The 24,257-nt window shown below is 37.4% G+C and overlaps 1 protein-coding gene across 3 annotated transcripts; it reads left to right on the forward strand.

Moving 5' to 3' along the window:
- The first annotated feature begins 341 nt into the window (after positions 1-341).
- agpat3 (1-acylglycerol-3-phosphate O-acyltransferase 3) lies at positions 342-24,125 on the forward strand. Of its 3 annotated transcripts, none has more exons than XM_028436519.1 (10): positions 342-578; positions 12,454-12,511; positions 12,594-12,806; positions 14,750-14,919; positions 15,035-15,196; positions 18,741-18,894; positions 18,970-19,072; positions 20,348-20,423; positions 20,519-20,717; positions 22,395-24,125. In XM_028436519.1, exons 3-10 carry the CDS (start codon positions 12,629-12,631, stop codon positions 22,484-22,486), a joined length of 1,134 nt encoding a protein of 377 aa, XP_028292320.1. In that variant the 5' UTR covers positions 342-578; positions 12,454-12,511; positions 12,594-12,628; the 3' UTR covers positions 22,487-24,125. The 3 variants fall into 3 exon arrangements, with proteins under 3 accessions (XP_028292320.1, XP_028292322.1, XP_028292321.1); XM_028436521.1 differs by lacking the exon at positions 342-578 and adding an exon at positions 6,481-6,556; XM_028436520.1 differs by lacking the exon at positions 342-578 and adding an exon at positions 8,401-8,500.
- The last annotated feature ends 132 nt before the right edge of the window (positions 24,126-24,257 follow it).

The raw sequence follows: 24,257 nt of genomic DNA on the forward strand, positions 1-24,257 counted from the left end.
TGTTTTATTTAATGTATTTTTCAATATAATATAATTTTATAATAATTAAAAAAATAAATAATAATAATAATAATAATAATAATAATAATAATAATAATAATAATAATAATAATAATAATACGGAGAGGGGCTCAGGGCAGCACAATGGCATATTTGCAGACAATGATTAATACGTTTTTTAAAATGTTTTTTAGACTGGTAATTAGGTGAAAATGAATAATTTCCCACGGCACACCTGACCAACTCTCACGGCACACAAGTGTGCCGCAGCACGTTGGTTGAAAAACCCTGAAGTAGTAATTTTCATTTTATTTTTTATTTTATTTTGATGGGTGAGGGGGGCGAACCGGATGTGGGACCTGCCGCTTCCAGATGGGCTTGGAGGAAATGTGGGGCTTTAACGGACAAACAATAGCCACCCTTCAAATCACATTACTTCAAGTCATTCTTACTGCGTTTCAGGACGTAGAAGAAGAAATAATTTACTTTTAAAGTGTCCAGTCCAAGCCCTCTAAAGACCAGGAAGCAGCGAGAGGGTGTAACGACACCTACCGACTTTCCAAGTACATTTACTCCAGGTAAGACCGGGATACCGTTCCTGACGGTGGCTACTAGCCACAACCGGTGTTTCGATGGGGCTGGTGTCCCTAATAACTGGTGACCGACTTCTTTTCCTAACCCTGATACTGACTGAAATAACAAGAGTCGAACCCGAATGTGTGTTTTTACTATATGGTGTTTATCAAGTTCCTTATTATTTAATATTTGGGAGCATTTATTGAAGCTTCACCTCCGCTATGTTCGCGTAGCAATTCTCCATTTAGCTTCAATGCTTATGAGCAGTTCCAGCTCTATATCATGTAGTTAACATACACATGGTGATAACAAACTTTAACTATTTGGAAATACTTTATAATGAACTGTAAAGCATAGTTTTATGTATTTTATCAGCAGACGCATCTGTCGGAAGTCAATCACCAGTTTAACAGGTCACCAATTGGATGCTAACACTAGCTAACTAGCATGGCGTGACCGCTACTGCGCTTCCATTGGAGATGTTGGCCCTGTTTGGTGGCTAGCATTCACTGCCTTCCTGTTTTATGTGAACCTGCTAACTGCTATTATTACCCAGGTCAATCAGAGGTTGCTAGCTTAGCATGCTAGCTCGCATTGCTCGCTGCAGTAGTAGTGTCACTCTTTCATTTTTAGTGCGTCTAACACCAGCTTTGGGTCCCACTGACGTCACGTACAATTTGAGTGGTTTCCATGAGTTTGTGGGTGAAGCTAGTGTTTTAATGACTTTGTAGTGGTGGTAACAGCCCCATGCAAACCACATGTGTTTGAATAGATAAGCTGTCAGGGATGTGAACCTAGCCCTATCGCAGTGATACACGTCGTTCATTACTCTGCAAACACAGGGGAATCCAAGTGGTGCAAAAACTTGTCCACCAAAAGCTTCCAACTTGTGTCATTGACATAACTTTTAAAAGCAGGAAAGTAATGATGTATCAAGGTGTCATCCTTTTTATGTCTGGATACTGTACAAGAGGGCTGTAAAAGCCCACATTAAGTTTAGGGCAGGGGTGCCCAATCCTGGTCCTCAGGAGCCCCTATCCAGCATGTTTTAGATGTTTCCCTCTTCCAACACACCTGATTGAAATGACCAGGATCATTATCAGGCTTCTGCAGAGCTTGATGATGAGTTAATCATTTGAATGCTGGATAGGTGCTCTTGAGGACCAGGATTGGGCACCCCTGGTTTAGGGTATGGCGATAAATGTGTCTTTTTTTTTCTTATGGCAGTGGCTATCTGTCCGGTTGCCGTATCAATATACCGACATTCTAACCCTAACCCTATGCAGTGCCCCTATTTGGCCAGTTTAGGTCACGTGACTAAGACTAAACTTAACCGTAAATCTAAAAATTGTTGCGATATTGGGTTATAACCAAACCCGCTACGTACTTGTACTTCAGTAACGGTACCAATAGCACTGGGGGTTGTCCATATGGCAACTGTACAAATAGACACTTTCTTTTTGATTGATTTGAAAAAAAGATTTGCAAAGTAAAATAATGGATTTGTAATAAATAAAATTTACAAATAAAAAAATAGTTCTCATGTAACTATACATTTTTTTTTTTTTGTTTTCTGAAGTTTTGGTGGCATTTTCCAAGTTTTAGTTCGCATTTCCTGGAGTTTTGATTAGTTTCAACTTCAAGTTTGTGTGCGGGCCTCCACCGGCCGATGTTACAAGTCTTTTTATTGGTCAGTTTAGAACATCATTGTTCAAAACTGTTTGCAACTCTTTTTTTAAATTTCAAATCCATTATTTTTGTTTGCAATTTTATTTATTTATTTATTTAAAATCCATTATTTTGTACGATTGTATAAAAATGACACACATTTCCCTCCTTATCTATTAGGTTTTTGGTTGTTGGCAGTGAGACAGATGGGTTAGATTTATGCTTTCATGCAATAAAGCCCAGTTTCGTAAATAGTGGCAGATAATATTGCCCATCTCTACACGCATTAATGCCTCAAACATGTTTCCATTAATTAAATGCACAGAGCATAGGGCATGCATACATCACAATAATCCTACAACTATGCACTTTTCTAAATATTAAGGGTGTAAGAAAATATTGATTCAGCGATATTTCACCGCGCGACTATTGTATCAATCCCAAAAATGTTCAAATCTATTTTTTTTAATCCCCGGTCAGTAGGTGTCAGTGAACTATATACGACCTTGTTAAACTACCTCACTCCTCAATGCATTTTAGCTTGTAACCAAATTACAAGGTTTTAGGTAATGTTATGTAAATAGGGTCATGATGACTCTGGTAATGGGTCTGACAGAGGTTCAGGCTCTTCCAAATCCTTTCCAAAGTCCCCCATAGTGTCTGTTTACAAACTCTAAACTCCTTATCTACAAATAGAGTATTGCCTATTGGACATTGAGACATGGGTAGAGAAGTCTTTACGGAGTCATGCTATCTTAAAGAACGATCCAAAGGTTTTGCAGCACTGTATCTTTCAGGTACTCAGTTACTCATTTTTATAAAAGACAGATACACTGAAGTAAAACTTTTTTATGTTTTAATCTGGACCATTGATGACTGACATTCAGCACCAACTGGCTTTTTTTATCAAACGCATAAAAAATATTGTGCTTCCGTGTGAGATTTTTATTCTTTGTTTTGCTGGGAATTTTTTGCTGATATGAATAGAAAACTATTCTATTAGTCTTGATTATCTACTAATGTAAATTGTTACTTTTTTGTGGACAAGAGAATATTAGCAATGGCAAATTAAACATTTGATTTGTAGTCATCATCCTTTGTCTTAATGATCAACCTTTTACCAAAGCAAGGACAACACTTTGAGTTTTTTTTTTATTGATTGTAAGTATAATATTATAAAATAATTTGTTCACTAGGATATTTACACTTGCTTCTGTGTTGGCCCATTTTGTGTGTTCTCCTCTAAGATGCATTTGTTTTTATCCAGACCATTACCTTTTCTTTTTTTGCCTCGTTTTGTTCAGCGAAACATAAAGTAAGTTAATTAATTTTATTTAAATGTCAATTACATGCATCATGTCTCATGATTTCAAATGTAGTGGATTTTTTTGCCTTAAATATGAAGGGAGAAAGTGCTGCTTTCCAATTATTACACAACAGTAGTTGATTTATAAGTGTGTGTGTGTGTTATAGCTGGTCTTTTTTAGGTTGTGTACAGAAATAGATCTTAAGCCCTTTTCCTTGCAATGTGAATGACCTTCATTATCCAGCTATCAAAGAGTATTTTTGTCTATTTGCATTCAGTGTGAATGACCACCAGTATGGCCACAGGAGTGCATGACCTTTGACCTTTTTGCATCAGTTTGAACTTGATGGTTTATTTTTGCCTCAGCTTGTCACAACCACATCAACATCAACTCTGTGCTAGAAGCCCATTGGCTGTTTACTCACTTGTCCAACAAAATGGACTGGTGAATGGACTTGATTTATATAGCGCTTTATCACCACACTGAAGCAGTCTCAAAGCGCTTTACACATCAGCTCATTCACCCAATCACTCTCACATTCACACACCAATGGGACAGGACTGTCATGCAAGGTGCTAGTCGACCACTGGGAGCAACTTAGGGTTCAGTGTCTTGCCCAAGGACACTTCGACACATAGTCAGGTCCTGGGATCGAACCCCCAACCTCTCGATCAGAAGACGACCCACTACCACCTGAGCCACGGTCGCCCAACAACCTTTTATACAATCTCAATTTAGCCAACTCATGCTGCTGGTAGTCTGAGGTTGATGTTTTTTCAGATCATAATTAGCAACAACAGAGAATAAACATCAGATTTGATAATTGAGTTTGGGAAAGCATTTACAGCAAATGTAATTGGGTGATTAAATCCACAGTGTGAAAATAGTGTTTTCGATTGATTCAAAAGTGTCCGGTACCTTGGATGCTCACATCTATTTGTTCTGAAAACATTTTAAGTGAGAAAGTGAACAAGTAGAATATCAACATGTTGTTCTTTGAGCCATAAAACTCATGAATACACTACCAAATTGCCTGCTTTTGTGCTACTGATGAAACTTCTTGTTAACTTTAAAATAGTGCTGCAGCTATCGAATATTTTTGTAATCGAGTATTCTGTTGATTTTTTTCATCGACGCATAAAGTCATCAGATAAATTACACTTTTGTGTTTGTAAACAACACATATCAATACTGTAACGAAATATGAAAGACCTCTTAAAGGGCCCATGTTAAGCTAAATCATAAAGTGCTATTTGGGCTTCATACACATGCCCAAAGTGTTTTGTTTTTCATTGATTCCCTCAATTGTTAGTTAGAGGGTGATTTGCTCCTTTCTTACTGCAGGGTGAGCCCAAACACCTCGCTCCAATTTGATGACGCGTTCCCTCTTTGATGACGAATTTCACGCGACACTGAGCTGGAGAAGCCACGCCTCCAGGAAGCTCTCTGCCATGATTGACATGTAAACAGACACGCCCATGCTGGTGAGCATTTCAGCGTCCTTCGTGCTGTGCTATGTATGTATTTTCTACAGTCTATGTATGTACCTGTCTGGATAAAGCTGTCCATTCGCCGCTGTGATGTACTGTGGGGGGCAAGAAAAATTGACTTGTACAACAAATTCAATAAACTTGATCATAAGTAAATCTATATGCTAATGAATGCAACTTTGACCATATTTAGCATTTATTTAACATTTTTGAATAAATGTTTAGTTTGTTGGGTTTTTTTAAAATTTTTTACTCATTTTTATATTTTTGCCGTTTGGTGTATTTTTCTGTAATGTATGTTTTTTGGAGTCATGTGTATTTTTGTTTCTTTCTGTTGTATTTTTGTGCATTTATTGTATAATCATTGTGTTTTTTTGTTGCTATTTAAGTATGATTCTGGAGTCATTTTGTGTATTTTTTGTATAAACATTTAGGTTTGTGTTTTTTTGACCCATTTTCATATTTTAACAACATTCCACTAATCATTCCCATTTAAAGGGGGGGTCCGTGTGTGTGCTTGTGCGCGTGTGTCTTTCTGTAGTGACACGGAGGGGTGAAAAGGAAAGTTATGTGAATGAGATTTTAGGGCATTTGCCCTCTTGTTACTTATGCCTCATCACTATTAACCCATAATACAGGCTAAAATGCATTACCTTGTTGAAGCTTATAATTATTATGATTACAATTTTAAACCAAAAATTAATTAAAAAAAAATCCCCATATTTTTCATGCTTTTATTTGTTAATTTTCCTCTCTCTCTTTCTCAATTACCCTTTGTAGTGGCGTCACGTACCCCCATTTGAAAAACTGTTTTAAAGAGAAGGGAGTCATGGTGTGACTGAGTAAAAACAAATGTGAAACCTTATTATATTTATATAATTGATGTTCTTAGTTATGTCTTAATTGTAGTGTGAACTGCTGTTAGCCTAACAAACGCCTCCCTGAAAACAACACATGCTTGTGCCTTGATCATCATGCTAATGCAGTGTGACATATCCAGGGTGCCCATAGCCTGCTAATCAGTGCTAATCTGATCCACTGGATTAGAGGAAGGGAGTCCATGTAAGACACTTCTTACAGGGCATGTGTGGCTGCTTCCCGAAGTGATCGTTCTGTCTCCGTCTAGTTTCCACTACAGTACGCAGCCAACTGTGGCCTGGGCCGTGTTTTGCTTTCTTTCAAAGGACATGTACGGTTTTTGTTAACACGTCTTAGGTGATCCTCAGGAAACAGCGCTGGTTAAATAATTCCTTTTGTACCCGTTTGGGGCTCTGGCTGTGTTCTTGCTGCCATCATCATAATCGCCCTCTTCTGTCGGATTATCATGGCTGTGAGACAGGACAGTCTGTGAACATACTTCGCTCTCTACGGGCCCTGGTTTTTGTCTAAATTTTGTATTTGGCTCTGAATTGGTGGGATACCAGGGACCAAAATGCTGAACCAGAGTGCGGTGATGATCTTCTCTGGGATTTGTGGGGCATTGGTGCTAATGGCAATGAGCTACTATGTTTACTGGTAAGTAGGATGAAATGAGGTGCTAGTGGTTCTTTGTTGGTTCCCACTGAGCTGAATTCAATATAAACTGTAAAGAGTAGTTTACAAAATGAACCTTCACGCTAGAACGTATAGCACAATAGCTAAACTTTGTAGCGATTAAGCTCCTGCTTTAGCAAAACTGAGCCAAGCCCTTTGTTTGCTTTCTAAAATATACAAATCCCTTGTAGTTTTTTTTTTTTTTTAAATCTTCAGTACATTAGTTGTATTCCTTTCCTATGATGCAAAAGCAGCTGTACTGCCTAAGCAGCTTTAATCTCGTCTGCATTACTAATCTTTTTTCAAGGCTAGGTGAGTTTACAGATGAACTATTTGTCAACCCATTGCTCTCTCTACTAATTTAATTATATAAATATACATTTACCTTGAAAGTCACAGATTATCCATAATGTACATAGTTTAATAATGTATTTCCTGTATTTTTTGCCATGGTCAGCAGCGATGGTTGTAAACTTAATTAATGTGGTCCTTCTGCAAGACATCAGTCATGCACTTTGACAGCAGAGTTGTTGACATATGGAAACTGGAAAGTAGAACAAAGGAGATGCCTGTTTGTTTGGCAAGGCTTAGTTTTTTGAGCTGTTATTCACAGTTACCACTCGCGTTCATGACAGAAGTTGTGAGGAAACTTATGACTAAACAAAAAAAAGTTGAGGCTTTTGGCTGCGAAATACAATCGAATGTACCGGTCATTTGGTGCTACACAAATTCCAAATTGGGATCTTTTGCTTTCTTTTTCCGTGTAATATTGCCAAACTGTCGATGTAGCAGACGCATGCGCACATGGACACATGACCTGGTGGGCGTGGCCTTTCAGTCATCTCACATTAGAAGGGGACAGTGGCTGACTTTCAGACCTCTGTGGAAGTGGATAAGATCGGTTTCATATGCAAGTATCGGCCGATTGCCAAAAATTAAGGAAATCGGAACCGAGCGATTGATGCTTCCTTAGTTTCTAATGTTGAAATCAAGCTGATTTTTTTTTTTAAAGTTCTGTATGTTATCACTGATCAAAGACACAGTTGAAAAGTGTCAAACTATAGCATTTTATATTGATTCCTTATATACTGTAGAACAATTTCCATATGACATACTCTGTGGAGGTTTGGGGAAAAAATGCAAAACATTACTACATCACTACAAATATACACAAAAATAACAGGAAAATAAATCTAACAGCAAAATTTACAAAGACCAAAACAATCTATAGAGACGACAAAATTACACAAAAACACACTAAATGACCCAAAGAAACACAAACCCTGAATTTTCATTGCTTCGTGTGTAAGAATCAAAGCACTGGAATGTGGCTTTACTTTGCTATTGTCTCATGAAGCTAAAGATCGAAATATTAACCCAATTTTTAAATTACAATGTATATATATCATGGCTCAAGATTAAGCTACTACGAACCAACCAACAACCCATTCATTCATTGGAACACTACACCTCTGCACAGATTATCTACCACACTTATAACAAATTCAGACAGATTATTTCTTATGCTGTACGCTAATTCAGTAGAGAATTGTCTAACCTGCATTTGTCTGTAGATGTTTAGCAATACAAGCTTTACTTCAGCCCTCACCTTCAATGGTTGGTGGACAATTAATCATTTTATTTATCAGTAGGAATCTCCTATGTTTTTGTTTAATTGTATAGAACTACTTTGCGTTAAGAAAGTGGAGAAATTGCTATTATTTACCAAAGTAAAGTTCAAACTTCACTCTCACGCTACATGCATGTGTCCCACCCATCATTTCACGCTGTCGTAATCGACTTTGCCCTTCCAGCCATTCTCCAACTATGAACAAAGTTCATGACGCACAGAGACAGGTGTGCATGTTTGGGCTGACAGTCATTGATTATTCAACCAAAGAAAAGAAGCTGAACCACAGAGGATTTGTATGTAAAACTTACAGTTACTAAATATTTCACTTGTGTGTGTGTTTACTGTTGGGCTCAAACTCTCACTGAAAAGTATGCTTTAGTGTGCATGTCTTAATTTTTTATTTCAATGGCTTAAGTGTCTTATTTGGTCGCTGCTTGGCGAGGCTAGCCAGCCATTCTAATTGACAATAATTGGTTAAGTTGATGCTATTTTATCAGTCAGACTGAATTTGTTTAAATTCTAGGATCAGAATATTGTTTCCCATATTTTTTTGCTCTGACTGATTGATTATCTATAACAGTCATTTAGTATTAACTCTTAATAACTTACCTGTAGCAGTGAATGTTTGTTTGCCCTGTGATGGACTCTGACCTTTCCAACGTGTGCGTTTGGGCTCAAATGGGATATGGTTGGGTCTATAAATCAGGCCGGCTGTGGATCAGTGGTGGAGTGGGTCGTCCAATAACCGAAGGGTTGACAGTTCAAATCTCGCTTTATCCCAGTTGTTATGTGTGTACCCTCATTGCTTCGTAAGCAAGGGCAAGGCAAATTTATTTGTATAGCGCTTTTCATACACAATGCTATTCAATGTGATTTACATGATTAAAAAGTGCAACAGAAAACATTTAACAGATTAAAAATCAATAAGAACACTAAAATCAGCTGTACAAACTTAAAATCAACAATAGTATGATTATTGTATGAATCGTGCATGAATGTTGGTGGTGGTCAGAGGTGCGAATTGGCAGCAACGCATCTGTTGGTACATCTGTGGCTACAATGTAGCTTACCACCACTGATTAGGGGTGTGAAAAAAAAATCAATTTCACGATATATCGTAAATTTTTGGGTGCTGATTTTAAATCTATTTTTTCATTTGAAGCTTTTTTTTATACTTAATCTATTTTTGTGTATTTGTGCAATATTTCAGTGGTGGTTACAATGCTTTCAATGTGTTGGAATGGTTATTTGATTTTATGATGGCAGTGTGTAATGCCTGCAATATTTATGTATGCACAGACATTTTATTTTCATATAATCTGTTCATATATGAAAATAAAACACAAAAGGATAAATTATTCTTTCTTATTTCTGTGCATTATCAGTAACTCAGGGTGCTTTATCCTTAATGTTCTCACTTAAAGTTGTTACAATGCCGTCATTATGTTGTCATGGTTACTTTGAGACTTCTACACAGTAGTTTCAGTGAAAAGAAACGTGTTGCACTTTATTTTATGATGGCAGTGTGTAACACTTTTTTTTCTTTTTTTCAGCAAAAATGTGCAAAAACACTAATAATAAATAATGAATAGGATGTTTTGAAGGAAATAGTTTTGACTCAATTTGTCTTCTGAATGATCAATATCTTCTGATGAACATACAGCAACTTGATTTTTCATCTCTACGTTTAATTTTGATATTAACTGGGTAGAATATCGCAATAATCTTATCGTGACCCACGTATCGCAATACGTATCGTATTGCAACATCCTTGCCAATACTCACCTCTACCACTGATATGACTGATGTAAATGGATGGTTTCTGTAAAGGACTTTGAGTGTCATTAAAAGCAGCACTATAAAAATCAAATTACATTATTATTGTTATTAATTTAATTATACTGTGTATAAATGTCTAAACCTAATACATGTATTGGCCTGTTTGATAACAGACAACCAATATGTTTCTGCAGTAAATGTGTATGGCAATAAATGTTTATTACACCAACCTTAAGTAATCTTAAAAAGCTTTTACATCCAAAATAAACTGATGTACAAACAGCAGCAAGATTTATTTTATGCCCTTTTCATATCATTCAATTGTAAGTATGTTTTTAATTTAATTGTTATGGTTGTTTTTATACATTTAAAGAATGATCTATTTGATATACAGCACTTTAATTGAAAGCGCTCTATAAATAAATGTTTCATTATCATCCTCCGCCACAAAGTGGAAGAAGGATATAGGTTTGAGCTCCGTTCGTCCGTCCGTGCTTTCGTCCGTCTGAGTTAAAGGGGACAGCTTTTCTCAGAAACTATTTAAGATAGGATAACCAAATTTGGTGCGTGGCTTCATGGTATCAATACCTTGATGGAGTTAAAAAATGAGAAGTGCGCAATTATTTTTTCCGGAGTTATGGCCCTTGTTCTGTTTTTTTTGGCGAGGGATGTTGATGAATGTCTTCTTGTTTTTATTATTCACCTGTTGTAATGGTTGCTTGTTTGGTCAGAGCAGGTACAAGCTCAGCAGTGGTTATTGATTTTAATTGTATTTTGAGGAACATCTCATGAGTCATAACTGTCTTAACCTGGACTTTAATGAGCTTTATCGCAGATGTGAGCAGTCAGTCTGGCTGTAGTTCTTCATAACAGACCCCATGGTAAAAATGTGAGTTTAGCTTCTGGTGACAGAACATGAGGCTAAATAAACGCTCTAAATCTATATACCAGGATCACATCCATGGCCGTTCTCGGTCTTTTAGGGCCATCGGATTAATCCCTTTCACTTAGTCTGTCGCGGCATGCTTATCCCAGATCATAGCCAGACACTGTTACACTGACTACTGGATGAGCGTGAGTTTCCAGTGCACTTGATTGTGTGAAAAATTCATGTGCACGACAAAATGTTCTGAAAATTTGTGGTATTTCCAAAGTGTCTTAGGCCTTAGGCTGTGTTCAAAATGGCATACACCGTACGATGCACTACAAACTCAATGTGTGTATATACAGTCTACTATATGCTATGTATGGTTCGAAAGATTAGGAGGATGACCATTCCCACTGAAGTATACTTCCAAGTTTCCCTTGATGCATTCTCCACCTTTGAAAGTTCTGAAAACATTTTAAGTGAGAAAATGACCAAGTATAATATCAACATGTGCTCATTTGATCCCTAAAACTCACGGAAACGCATTTAATTTTGACATTTCAGAGATTGTCTGACCTCTCCATTGTGCTACTGACCAAACTTCCAGTTAACTTCAAAACAAGAAGCCTATTTATAAAAGTGTTCAAAAATATTTTGAAAAGGGGATGTTTGATTTTTAGCTTGAAATCCGCTTGCAATGCATCATGGTGCACTTGAGTCTGACTAGTGTGCCCACCGTGCATACTTAAAAAATGTCCCGATATTGTATGCATCCGGGTATTTCTCACATACTCATTCTTCTAATGTGAATGAACTACTCATTGGTGTGCCTTTTGTTGTTGTGCTTTCACTTATTAGAAGATAAACGAGGAAGAATAAGATTGTATCTGTGCCGAGCCAATGAAATTCACTATCAGATCGAATATTGGTCCGATATCTGTTAAAAAAAAAAAAAAAAAAAAAAAAGAATTAGTATTGCATTATACCAGCCTGCATCTATAATCTCTGTTTTTGTTTTTTATTATTATTCAATTGTAGAATATTCTTATGTTAAAGGTTAAAGGCATGTAACCCATTGAGTATTGTTTTCTGTTTGAGTAATATCACTTGATCAAGCCTTTTCTAACATTTTACACTACAAAAAAAGTAATAAAAGTATGTATTATTCCTGCTGGTATCTGATCGATATTGGTGTTGGCCTATACACAAGACTGCATTATCGGTATGGTATCAGAAGTGAAGTAGTAGTCTTTGAACACCTCTAGAAGTAACAGTTGCTTTTGTTTGAAAGTCTGACCTATAAACTACCCAAGGTTGTCCTGCAGGTGCAGTCTACCATGTTGCCACAACAATACCCAACGACCATATATGGAAATTATCTCACTGCTAAATCTGCTTCACACGTCCTGTATCCATTTGGATAGATACAATGGAGTGAAAATGACATGAAAGTTGAACTACACACACTGTGTCTGACTTGCTGGTTTTATTCAACATTATTTGTTACACACACACACACACTCACACACTGCTGCTTTTTCACTTGTGTTGCAAGAACAAAACAGTTCCTCTGATAAGCCTCTCCTCCTTGTCTTTCAGGTCGGTGGTATTAGCAGACGGACCGTGTAAACGCGGCTTGTAAAAGGACTCCGCCGTGGTAAGAACTGTTAGTTTTGTTTTGGCATTTCCCAGTGATTTCTCTCCAGCTGAGACATGTCTCCTGTGCTCTGATTGGTCAGGTTGGTCGAGGTGTGTAGAGCGGAGCCTCCTCAGCATGGCTCTGTTAACCTACCTGAAGAGCTTGTTCATCCTGCAGCTGCTGATGGGCTTTGTGTTTGTGGTGAGCGGCCTCATCATAAACTTCATTCAGCTGTGCACCTGCATCCTCTGGCCAATCAACAAGCAGCTTTACCGCAGAATCAACTGCAGACTCTCCTACTCCCTGTGGAGCCGTGAGTATCATCTACTGCTGTTATTTTTTTCTCCATTTAAAAAAAAAAAAAAAAAAAAAAAGCGAACAGCCTCAATGATTAAGTAATCAAGCAGTTTGTTTTATGCTTTGGATGCCCCACTAATGTGATTGTCTCACCCAGGGGCCACATTTAAAAAAAAATTGCCAACATTTAGAATAATGAGCAATAATACAAATAGTTTGTCTATTTATGTTGTTTTTTTAGTCAGATCATGTAGTTATTTTGGGGGATAAATAAAATTAGACGAGCCACCAGTCACCCATGTCTGCAGCATTTATTAATTGTCTATCATGATTCATGAACTCATCAGACACCAACATTGTTGGTTGTTAGCAAGTCAACTAACTATAAAACCAGCTCTACAGCAGGGTTTTCAACTACTGTGCTGCAGCACACTTGTATGCCGTGAGAGATTGTCAGATGTGCTGTGGGAAATTATTTAATTTTACCCCTCCCCCATCCCAAACTGCACAGAAAGACAGTCAGTTTAACAGCAGCTCGAGGTCATAGCGGAGAGAAGACCCCCACCACCGTGGATTTGTGCAAATAAAGCTACCTTAACTTGTGATATTTATATAACTCTCATAAAAATACACAATAAAAAACACCATGTGATTTATTTATTTTTCATTTTTTGCTCACTATAACCACCGCATGTACTTTGCTGCGCTTTAGGACTGCACTCCATTTGGGGAGTAACAGATGAACAGCTTGTGTTTATCTCTGTGTGAAAAACAGCATTTAAAAAAATTAAATGATAAAAACGAACGCCATACAACTGCCACTCTGTTCTCATCATTTATATTGATAAACGAGATTAGGTTAATTCTTAAACATCACTTCCTTCAATAACAGCCTTTCGATCAAATCTGACACTCTTAGCGAACAAAATTGAATCATATACTTTTTAGTATGAAAAATCACAATAGATGTTTTTGTTGTTATTTGATTCCTATTAAAAACACTTATAAGAATTGACTGCAGATTAATTGCTTTTTATTCGAAAAAAGAAATATGAAAGATTGTGAAACCTTTTTTTTGTGTGTTTAGTTGTTTCCTGTTCAAGACACTTTGATAAGAATGACTATTTTGTTAATGTAGGCTACAAAGTTGTTGTTTTTTCACATTTTTGGTTGGTGGTGTGCCTTGGAATTTTTTTCAATGGAAATATGTACCTTAGCTTCAAAAAGGTTGAAAACAGTGCTCTACAGTTATGTTTTAGCTTAAAGTGAATAATGAGCATTAGAGGTGTCTCGATATCAATATCGGGCCGATATCAGCGAGAAAACACATATCAGATTTTATCGGACTGCATCTAGAATTACCGATATAAGCTCTCCGATAAAATCTTCCGCTCCAGCATTTCTATCCATAGGTGGCTGTTGTACACATTCTAACAAAGTAACCTGTTGCTGACTATTGTTCTCTGTTTGAGTAACATCACTTGATCAAGCCTTTTCTAACATTCCACACTACAAAATAAGTCATAAAAGTATGTGTGATTCATGCTGATATTGTATCGGATCGATATTGGCCGATACGCAAGGCTGCAATATCGGTATATCGGAAGTGAGAAAGTTGTCTCGGGACATCCCTAATGAGAATGGATTAAAGTTTCTTCACCAAGTACAGGAAAGTAAACTCCAAGATAAAAAAATGTAATGTTAATGGGTATTTTTTTTATTTGTCATGTTTAATTTTCGTTTCTAGTGGCTTTATTTGATAAATTAATAAATAAAATGGCATTAGGAAACTGAAACATGCTTAAGTTAATAATCCTCTGTTAGTGCATTAGAGAAACACACAAACCATATGTGATTATCACAGTATTTTAATATTATAACCCATATTTAATTCCCATCCTGTTTGTATTTTAAAGTTTCCACCTGTTGCCAACCCATGTTTCCTCCATGGCTGTGCAGAGCTGGTGATGCTGTTAGAATGGTGGTCTGGCACAGAATGCACTCTATACACAGACCAAGCAACGGTGGACAAATTTGGCAAAGAGCACGCCATCATCATCCTCAACCACAACTTTGAGATCGACTTCCTGTGTGGCTGGACCATGTGTGAAAGATACGGCGTGTTAGGGGTGAGTTTAAAAAAAAAAAAAAAAAAATCCAACACTGGATTCTTGATGAATGAGCCTGAAATGATGCTCTGGGCTTTTGTTTTGGACTAAATCTTGTTTTGTTTTGTGTCTGTAGAGTTCAAAAGTACTGGCCAAACATGAACTCTTGAAGGTACCGCTCATCGGTTGGACCTGGTACTTCCTAGAAATAGTTTTCTGCAAAAGAAAGTGGGAGGAAGACCGAGACACTGTGTTTAATGGACTGAGCCGACTCAAAGATTATCCTGAATTCATGTGGGTGAGTCGTTCTGTGTTCGTCTGTCCAGTAACGAGGCAGGAAGTGGGTTCACATCCTGCTGTTGCTTTATTGGAAGAACTGCTGTCACAACTCAATATATTAGACAGCTGAGTTATTAAACTCAGACTTAATGTTGCCTTTATTTATTTAATGTTGAGCCTATTGAACAGCTTTGTTTATTCTGTGAATGATGGTGATTTGGTTTTATGTGGGTTTATTAAGCACAAACCTAAATGTTACGCTAATTAATGAGACACCCGTGTTATTCATTCTTACTACAGTATGATAAACATGTAACACATTGTGCATATCAGAGTTTTCTTATTTCCAATTATAATGAGGAAAATTTTGTTGGACATTTTTTAGGTACTGTCATTACTTACCGTAATTTCCGGGCTATAAAGCGCACTGTTTTATTGGCCGCATTACAATAACTTAGCAATTTTCTGAGAAAATTCACACAAATGCCGCAGCCTAACATAGGCCACACTCTATTGGGTGATGAGGGTGCCCTTCATACAACTGGGCCAATCAGGACGGGCAGATAGGCGGGCTGCTGTACTCAAGTTTGGTTGCAGGGAAATGTCCGTGTTTCAACTGATAAGTTTCCTTTATGACATGAAGTCTCTTCCCTACTGTCCCACGTCTACATATCACTCCATTTTCAACTTTTTACTGGAACCAGACTGATACACCGCTTTGTCCGCTCTTCTTACCGTGAACTACCGCGCAGCGATCACAGTGAGTTGGACTGAGTCAGAATACAGACGCGATCGCTTCTGAACAAATCAAATGTGGTGATTTGGCAACTTTATGCTGTTATGGTACTATTACAAACTGGCTGACTTTTACTGTAGATGGAGCAGAGATCAGATACAGCCTGTATCCAGGCTGTTCATTAGATTAATAAGGGGTCGAGAAATGTCTTGATTGGGGTTGCAGGTTTTTGCTGCTGTTGTTGTTACACATTTAGATTTTATCAGTAATGAATGTTTATTTGCTTGCTCTGACAGTTGATGTTAAAGGGTGAATGTTTCTAACATTGTAAAGTAGTTGGTTATTACTCGTGCTACAGTTGAATGAAGTCCATTTGAAACCATATAGTAGTAACGCTACTGGTTTTTATCCCTCAGGACGAGCTGACTGCTTTTAGCTGTGGTTAAACACCCAATGGCCAGGACTGCTTTTGTAAACCTTAAAGAAGTGATACTCCATTGTTAAACAATAGTTTGAATAATAAGTGGAGGCCTGACCCAGTTTCTTTGCTCCAATTTATTCTAAAGTGTAAAAAGAAAGTCATGGTGCACCAGTGGGGCAAGAATCTTTGAGGTTGATCTTTAACTGTGCTGCATGCTGTGGTGTTTAGTGTTTACTTTGCATTTGAATGCAGTTCCTCTCCAGTTTAAGTAAAAAAATCAAATGTTGAAAGCGAGCCATGAGAGGACAGCAGGCTGTTTGTTGTTCACCTTTAGTAAATCTGTGCTACAGATTTCCTCTGGGACTCAACCAGTTTTCTCGCTGAGATTAGGAAGATCAGCTCTTGATCTAATTACCCTTTAAAGTCAAGCATCAGGTCACGGCTAACAGTGACGCTTCTGAACGTGTCTTTGATTCCTTGCTGCTTTAACTCCATAGTTGATGAAGTTTTGACTAATATGAACAAAGTTTCTCTGCAAGAGTCTGATTTTTGATGGAACTACACAGAAACGGGTAATGCTGTGATACAACTATATACAGTATATCGTAGTGTGATATGAAAAATTCCTTACGCAGGGGTATGCAACCTGCGGCCCTGTAGCCACATGTGGCTCTTTGATTTTTAGCAATGGCTCCCTATAGCTTTTAAAAAAAATTGAAATAAAGAAATATGAATTGATAATAAAATCATGATATATATATATATATATATATATATATATATATATATATATATATATATATATATATATATATAATTTGTCACTCTAAAAATAATTCACATTGTGCAATAACTCTGCCACCTTCCTACTTCTCCTCCTGTAACATCTACAGACCATCAGCTTTCCTTGCACTTAGTTTTAAATCTCTGGTAAGATAACTAAATCAACTAAAACACTATTCTGGAAGAAAATACAAATTTTAATTGTAGGGGACAGATTAATTTAAGTGTCAACGTGCCGGCTAAATATGCATGCTTGATATGTGGCTAGAAATTCGCAATTAGCATGCGTTGGCCTACATGATCATGTGTTATCAAATTCAAGTTATTTTTGTTGCCCTTCAAATACATGAACCCTTTATAACTTTTTTTCGGCTCTGGAAGCACTTTAATCCAGGTGAGATGAAGCAAAATGGCTTCTTTGAGAGTAAAGGTTGAAGACCGCTGCTCTATCGTGTGTGGTCTTGGTCTTACTCTGTTGCTAAAATACGATGAAGCTAGCAGGCTAATCTACTCACAGCAACACTATATTTATATCACCTAGAGATACTAGTTTACTGCAATTGTGACTGTGACTGAATTAGGTCCTCCATGTGTAAATAACCATCAGCTACTGAAGTCACGCCCACTGTCACCCACCAGAACGGACTGGTCAGATCTAGCCTAATTTTACATCATTTAACACCGGCTGGGCGGTGCTCAGACATGAGCGTCAATTGTTTAGTATGCGCCACAAAGATGCAGATAATAGATACTATGGTATGCAGAGGTGAAATGCTGCTTTCTTCAGCCAGATCGTGTCCCCCGGAGCGACCGGAATCTTCTTTAGTCTGGTAACAAACTGTGTCACGACAGCCAATATGACTCTTTCAAGCAAAACTGCTGCAAACGTGTCTCACAAATGGAAGTGTTCATTTATCTCCTGCTGCCCTGGAAGGACTTTAAAAAAATATAACCTAACAAAACCTCTACTGTCATAATTCTACTGTATATAATTATAATGGAAACCATTCTTCATTCACACCACTCACTCACATCAGTCATACTTGTGGTGGTAAGCTACATTGTAGCCACAGCTACCCTGGGGCATACTGACAGAAGCGTGGCTGCCATTTTGCGCCTACGGCTCCCTCTGACCACCACCAACATTCATACATATATTGATGTCTTTGATGGAGCTTGCAAGTAAAATTCACTACAGGTACGGTTTAAAACAATAGCAGTGACCATTGTTGTTGGATTTTGCGCTCCCACATACAAATTTACAAAAATCAGAACACGTGACAACAGTAAATATGTGTAGAAAAAGTCACAAATATTCCTTCATTGAGAAGATTCTTAAAGGAGAAGTACCATTTATTTTGGGATTTTTTTTATATATATATATAGTTTATTTCTATATATATATAAATTACAATATATAATGAATAAAATGTTTCCATTCATTTAATTTTAAGGAAGAAATACTATATTGGAATATATATCATTATCAGGATATAAATCTACCTATATAGTGATATAAAATGTTCTCCATATCGCACAGCACTAGTCCCAAATCCTGGGCTGGTTGTTGCAAAGTAAGTGTGTGTAGTGTAGTGTACTAATGCAGCTGCTGTGTGGTTCCAGTTCCTGCTGTACTGTGAGGGAACGCGTTTCACAGAGAAGAAGCATCAGATCAGTATGCAGGTAGCAGAGAGCAAAGGGCTGCCCAAGCTCAAGCATCACCTGTTACCCCGAACCAAAGGATTCACCACCACTCTGCATTGTCTGAAGGGCACAGGTCAGGGCCACACACACACAGGCTAGGGGTTGATTGTGTCTTTTCATGATTTCAATGATTATTTTCATCCGACAGTGACCGCCGTGTATGACGTGACCTTGAACTTCAAAGACAACCAAACTCCGACCCTCCTGGGCATCGTCAATGGCAAGAACTACAAAGCTGACATGAGAATAAAGTGAGTGCAGTGCAGCGGATGGGCTCTTGCTTCTTTTCAAGCGTATGCTGTCATGGTTAAAAAAAAAAAAAAAAACTTTGGCAGCAGCAAATTTTGTCATTTGACTTATTAATAATAATAATAATAATAATGCATTGAATATATATACATACAGTATTTTACGTTGTTCTTTATTTGTTTGCAGTAACTTTGTACTCATGGTATTAATAGTTTCTCAGAATATACTATAGACGACAGTGCTTAAGAAAGTAAATGGCTTCTTGTTTTTCAACGTCTTCTTAATTTCTTCGAAAAACAAACATAATTTATTTCATAGGTTCTCAACCTTTTTTGGGTCGTGACCCCGTTTTGATATCACAAATGTCCGGTGACCCCAGAGACATGTTTTCTTTGTCTAGAATTAGTTTTTGATGTTTTTTATTCAAGTGTGTTACAAATACAGAGTTGCCAGGGTTAGTATTTTTATACTGCATTTTATTTGAACTAGAAAGTTTAAGTATATTATACATTATTTGATACTCTTTGTGTGTGATGTGTTTTGAAAAATGATGATTCAAAAAAATATAATATAATCTGTTTTTTTTTTTTTTTTGTTTTTTTTACAAATTACTAGACATTTTAGGCGACCCAACATGGGGTCTCGACGCCAAAGTTGAAAAACACTGATTTCATTATTTTCTACAGAACAAACTAGAACTAGTTTTAAAGGAACAGTGTCCTCTGGTGGTGCACAGACGATCTACACAGGGAAACGTGTTGCACATTTTGTTCTTTAACATGTACAAAGATGTGTACATACTCTGTAGTGTTATAAAGGAGTATATTTGTGGGTGCAAAGCAACATGCGCATGATAAATGTTTCATTTTCATATTTTTTTTTTATTTGATGTATTTTTCTGTAATGTATGTTTTCTTTGGAGTCCTTATGTGTATTTTTGCATCTTTCTATTGCCTTTTTGTGCATTTTTTCGATGAATATTAATTGTGGTGCCATTGAAGTGTGATTCTGCATTCATTTTGTGTATTTTTTGTATAGATTTTTAGTTTTGTTTTAGTATTTCACACACGCACGCATGCACACACGCAGAACTTCCTTGATTTATTAGAGGGCGAGAGTCGATGAAAGCAATCTGTGAACAGGAAATTAACAAAACTCCCAGAGTTTGATGAATTTATCTATCTCATTTATGTGAGTAATACATTAATCTACACACAGCACAACAGGGTGTGTACAGAAATAGTTTGCGCTTGTCTTCATATTCTCTTTCTCTCCAGGCGATACCCTGTGGAGGAAATCCCAGATGATGAGAGGGAGTGTGCTAATTGGCTGCACAAACTCTATCAGGAGAAAGTGAGTCAACTTTTAACAAACTTCCCATAATTTACATCAACATGGATGAACAGCAAATGCTAATAATGATAATAATCCTTCCGTCCATCCCTCAGGACGAGCTACAGGAAACGTACAACAAGGTAGGAAAGTTTCCTGGTCCGACCATCATCCCTCCTCGCCGGCCGTGGACGCTGCTCAACTTCCTGTTCTGGGCGATGCTCCTGCTCTCACCTCTCATCAACTTCGCTTGTGGCGTAGCGGTCAGCGGTTCCCCGCTCCTCATCATCGGCTTCATCATCTTCCTCATCATTGGTTAGTTTGAAACCATGAGCATTATAAAGATTGTTTTTAGTGTATTTTTTATATGAATCAGCTGTTAGTCCATTTCAGTCGCCTCCCAAAGAGTCTGTAAAGTTAATCTAAGTTCATTCCAACATGATTCCACACTGCAGATAGAGCTCCTAACTGCTGAATTTAAAGGTGAGTATTCATAAGAATATAAAGATGGAAGGACATGAACATTTTTGACAGTTTCAAACCAAGTATAAATACAAAAGTTATGGACAATTATTAAAGTTGTGCGTGCAAAATACATCAAATCATAAAAAAAGGAGTAGATTACGCAGAGCAGATGCTGGTATTAGTCTGTATCCATGCATTCCTTAATTGAAGTGTTTTTTAATTATTATTTTGGTTTCAGTGTATTTATTAACTCAGTGCCAGCCGTTTTAGAGCATTTTGACTGATTTTTAAAGACCCACAGAATATTTTGTACTATGACGATCTGAAATCTGACACCAGATTCTGAATGAAAGAAATTGTAGCTTGTTTTGTTCTTCCGTAATCAGCAGTTGAATAGAGCAAGTTTTACAGAAATTACCAGTTTCAATTTTTTTTTTTTTTTTTTTTGCTTTATTGAAAACTAAAACATCTGAACATTGGTTTCCTTCTATAAAAAAACAAAAAAAAAAACAACACTGAGACAAGGCTTTTGATGGCAAAATTATTATCATTTTGCTATCTGGCTCACCGTTTAATGTTTTGCTTACTGTATTTTATATCTGCTCCCCCGTCAATCACACAGACGTCACTTCCTCTTCCTCCTGACACGCAGAGATGACCCGTTTGGACCAGTTAGTTGATGGTTTTATCTCATTATCAATAATCTACTCAGGTCCACACATGTTCTGTGTTAGTATGTGGTGCTGGATACTTCACAATATCACTTCATAGCGCCATAATCTCCCTCGTCCCTGCTTCTCCCTCCTTAGCTAATGGTAGCATCAGTAGCTAATCTCTCATCCAAAGGTGCGCTGCTGCCACCTTCAGGGCACCAGTTTGTCACTACATCACACTACAGCTTAGATATTGATGAGGGACCTCCGCCAGGGTGTCTTTTAGTAATCTCAGTGAAAAAACGTAATTGACGTAATATTACGTCAATGGCATTGAGCATTTGGATTTGAAATGACTTAATATTACATCAATGACACTGAATGAGTTTATAATAAAAATACATTTTAGTTAAACGCGCCTTTCAGGCCACCCAAGGACACTTTACAATAAAAATAGAATAATAAAAACAGTGCAGTACAATATAAAACAGAATATTACAAAAAGAAAATGAAAAAAGAATAATGTAGGAGAAATTCTGGAATAAGATGAAACATTGAATTACAGAAAATATACAGATTGGTAAAGATGGGTTTTGAGCGTTTTTTAAGTAACTTTAATTGTTTAATAAAAAAAATGATCAGTTTAGCTAATACCAAATCCTTACAAGATATGTAATGTGGAATACTAGATGCAGAGATTTTCAACAAAAATGTTTTTACTTCTCAAAAGGACAAAAAACGGCCTCAGGAAGAGCCTCCAAAACCACTTCATCCATTAAATCTACTAAATTTTGTGGTTTTTCAAACTTGCACCAAAGGCCTTAAAGTGTAGTTCAGCAGTCCTCATTCCTTCCTTTTGTCTTTTCTTCCCCAGCCTCTGTAGCCATCCGCCGCCTCATCGGGGTTACCGAGGTGAAGAAAACAGGCTCCAGTTACGGCAACCAGGAGGCAAAGAAAGAGAACTAGTGTGTGTGTGTGTGTGTCGGCCCCTCCCACACACGGCCGCGCTCGTGCGTTCTTACGTTCGTGTGTGCGTACGTGCGTGCGTCGTCTCACCGATAATCAACTCCATTCTCCCCCCACTGTCGAGTGAGTTGCTTGGCAGGGGAGAAAAAGACCAAGCTGTGAACACGATAGACCAGAGTTTTAAAAGCTGAAAAAGGCGCCGCAGAGTGAGACGATCAGGAGGCCAAAGTTCTTCTGATGAATCACAGAACATTAAAAAGGTGCAGCCGTGTCCCTTTGCATCTTTCTAAAACACATCACGACTCACATAAACATCATCATCATCGTGTTTTCTGCTCAGTGCCACCACCCTCACACAAGCAGCCATCTGTTAGAATGGGAACCAGTGCCTTCAGGCCCAGCTTGGTTCTCCTTTCCAGATGTGCTTCACCTAAATTGCGCAGTTGACCTCACAAGATAATCTTAAACTAAGTCCTAGTGATACTCCGAACCAATAATCCACTAAAAGAACATTATTCTAAACAAGTCTCATTGGAAAAACTGACTGTTTAGTAATAGTTTCAGTTCATGAGATCAGAATTATTATTTCACTGGTTCCATCCTTGAAAGGGAAACTGACGACCGTCCATTTGTCCCATCTTGGTTTAGAGATGCTGGTGCCTAATTACAATAAGGGCTCAGAATGTGACAGCAGCCACATCCACTCTCTGAACACTTTTTGTCCCAAGGGATCTTCAGCGATCCACTGAACAAGTTCAACCACTCATAGATCCATTACCAGTAGATCAGCAATGGTGATCAACTGTTGTTTCAAATCAAGCAAGGAAGGAAAAGGCCCTTCTTTTGTCCTCACAGCTGTTCACTGTACTTTCAACCTTTGCCTTAAATCAAAGTTTGCTCTGGCAAGGGATGGCTTCTCTGCAGCCCCTTTAAAGCAGCATCTATGCATGCGCTCATTGATGTCCATCACAATAATTGGTGAAAAGATAAAACAGTTTTTCTTCTACGGATGGATTAATTCTACCAACAAACCCTAGAGTAGATGTCATTATGACAGATTCTTTGCTGCTGGCTTTAATTCTTTCCTTTTGCTTTCTGCTTCTTTTTTGTCGTCACAAACAGGATGTGAGCCTTAAAAAGCTTTTAATTCTCACTAAAAATATTGTCTACGAAGTTCCCCTTAACGTGAAGTTGTAGCTCCTTCCATCCATCATCGATCCACTCTGAATTTTTTTGTTTTCGCCCGATTCCCTGTTATTTTATCTTCTCGTGCTTCATCCTGTGTGAAAATCAGTGTTGAGTTTCTCTCCAATTCCCCCAAACTGAATCCAAGTCTTTCTTAAAATAACGTTGTGTTTCATTTAAAAGAGCACAGTGGAAGCTGAAGGGTTTAAACCAATTATAAAAATAAAGGTTTTTACACTGGATGTTAGGGTTTTTTTGTAATTTAGTTAAAATCTCTGATATTTGATTACAGATCCACATGCTGTTAGATGCTCCACTTTTCAGAAGAAGAAACTAGTCCTACTAGCAGCCTCTGGTGCATAAGCTTTGTTTTTGTTTTTTACATTTTTATGTTCTTTTCAAATTCAGATTGAGATTATTAAAGAATTTATTCACTAAGTTGCTCTCCATCTTTTCTTTGGGTTTGTGTGAGTTTTTGCTTGCTGGTTCAGGGGTCAGAGGTCATTAAATCTATCTGAATGCAATTGAAAATGTCTCCTGCTTCATCTTTTGATGCACAATATCATCACCGTTTCTCCAACGTTCA

The sequence above is a fragment of the Gouania willdenowi genome, chromosome 21 (assembly GCF_900634775.1).
Source record: "Gouania willdenowi chromosome 21, fGouWil2.1, whole genome shotgun sequence".
Lineage (NCBI taxonomy): Eukaryota > Metazoa > Chordata > Actinopteri > Blenniiformes > Gobiesocidae > Gouania > Gouania willdenowi.

Bases quoted from the DNA above. Each gene is read 5' to 3' on its own strand.
- agpat3 (XM_028436519.1), top strand. From the start codon at position 12,629: ATGGCTCTGTTAACCTACCTGAAGAGCTTGTTCATCCTGCAGCTGCTG. The intron at 14,920-15,034 runs GTGAGTTTAAAA...TTGTGTCTGTAG, and splicing joins AAAGATACGGCGTGTTAGGG to AGTTCAAAAGTACTGGCCAA. The intron at 20,424-20,518 runs GTGAGTCAACTT...TCCATCCCTCAG, and splicing joins ACAAACTCTATCAGGAGAAA to GACGAGCTACAGGAAACGTA.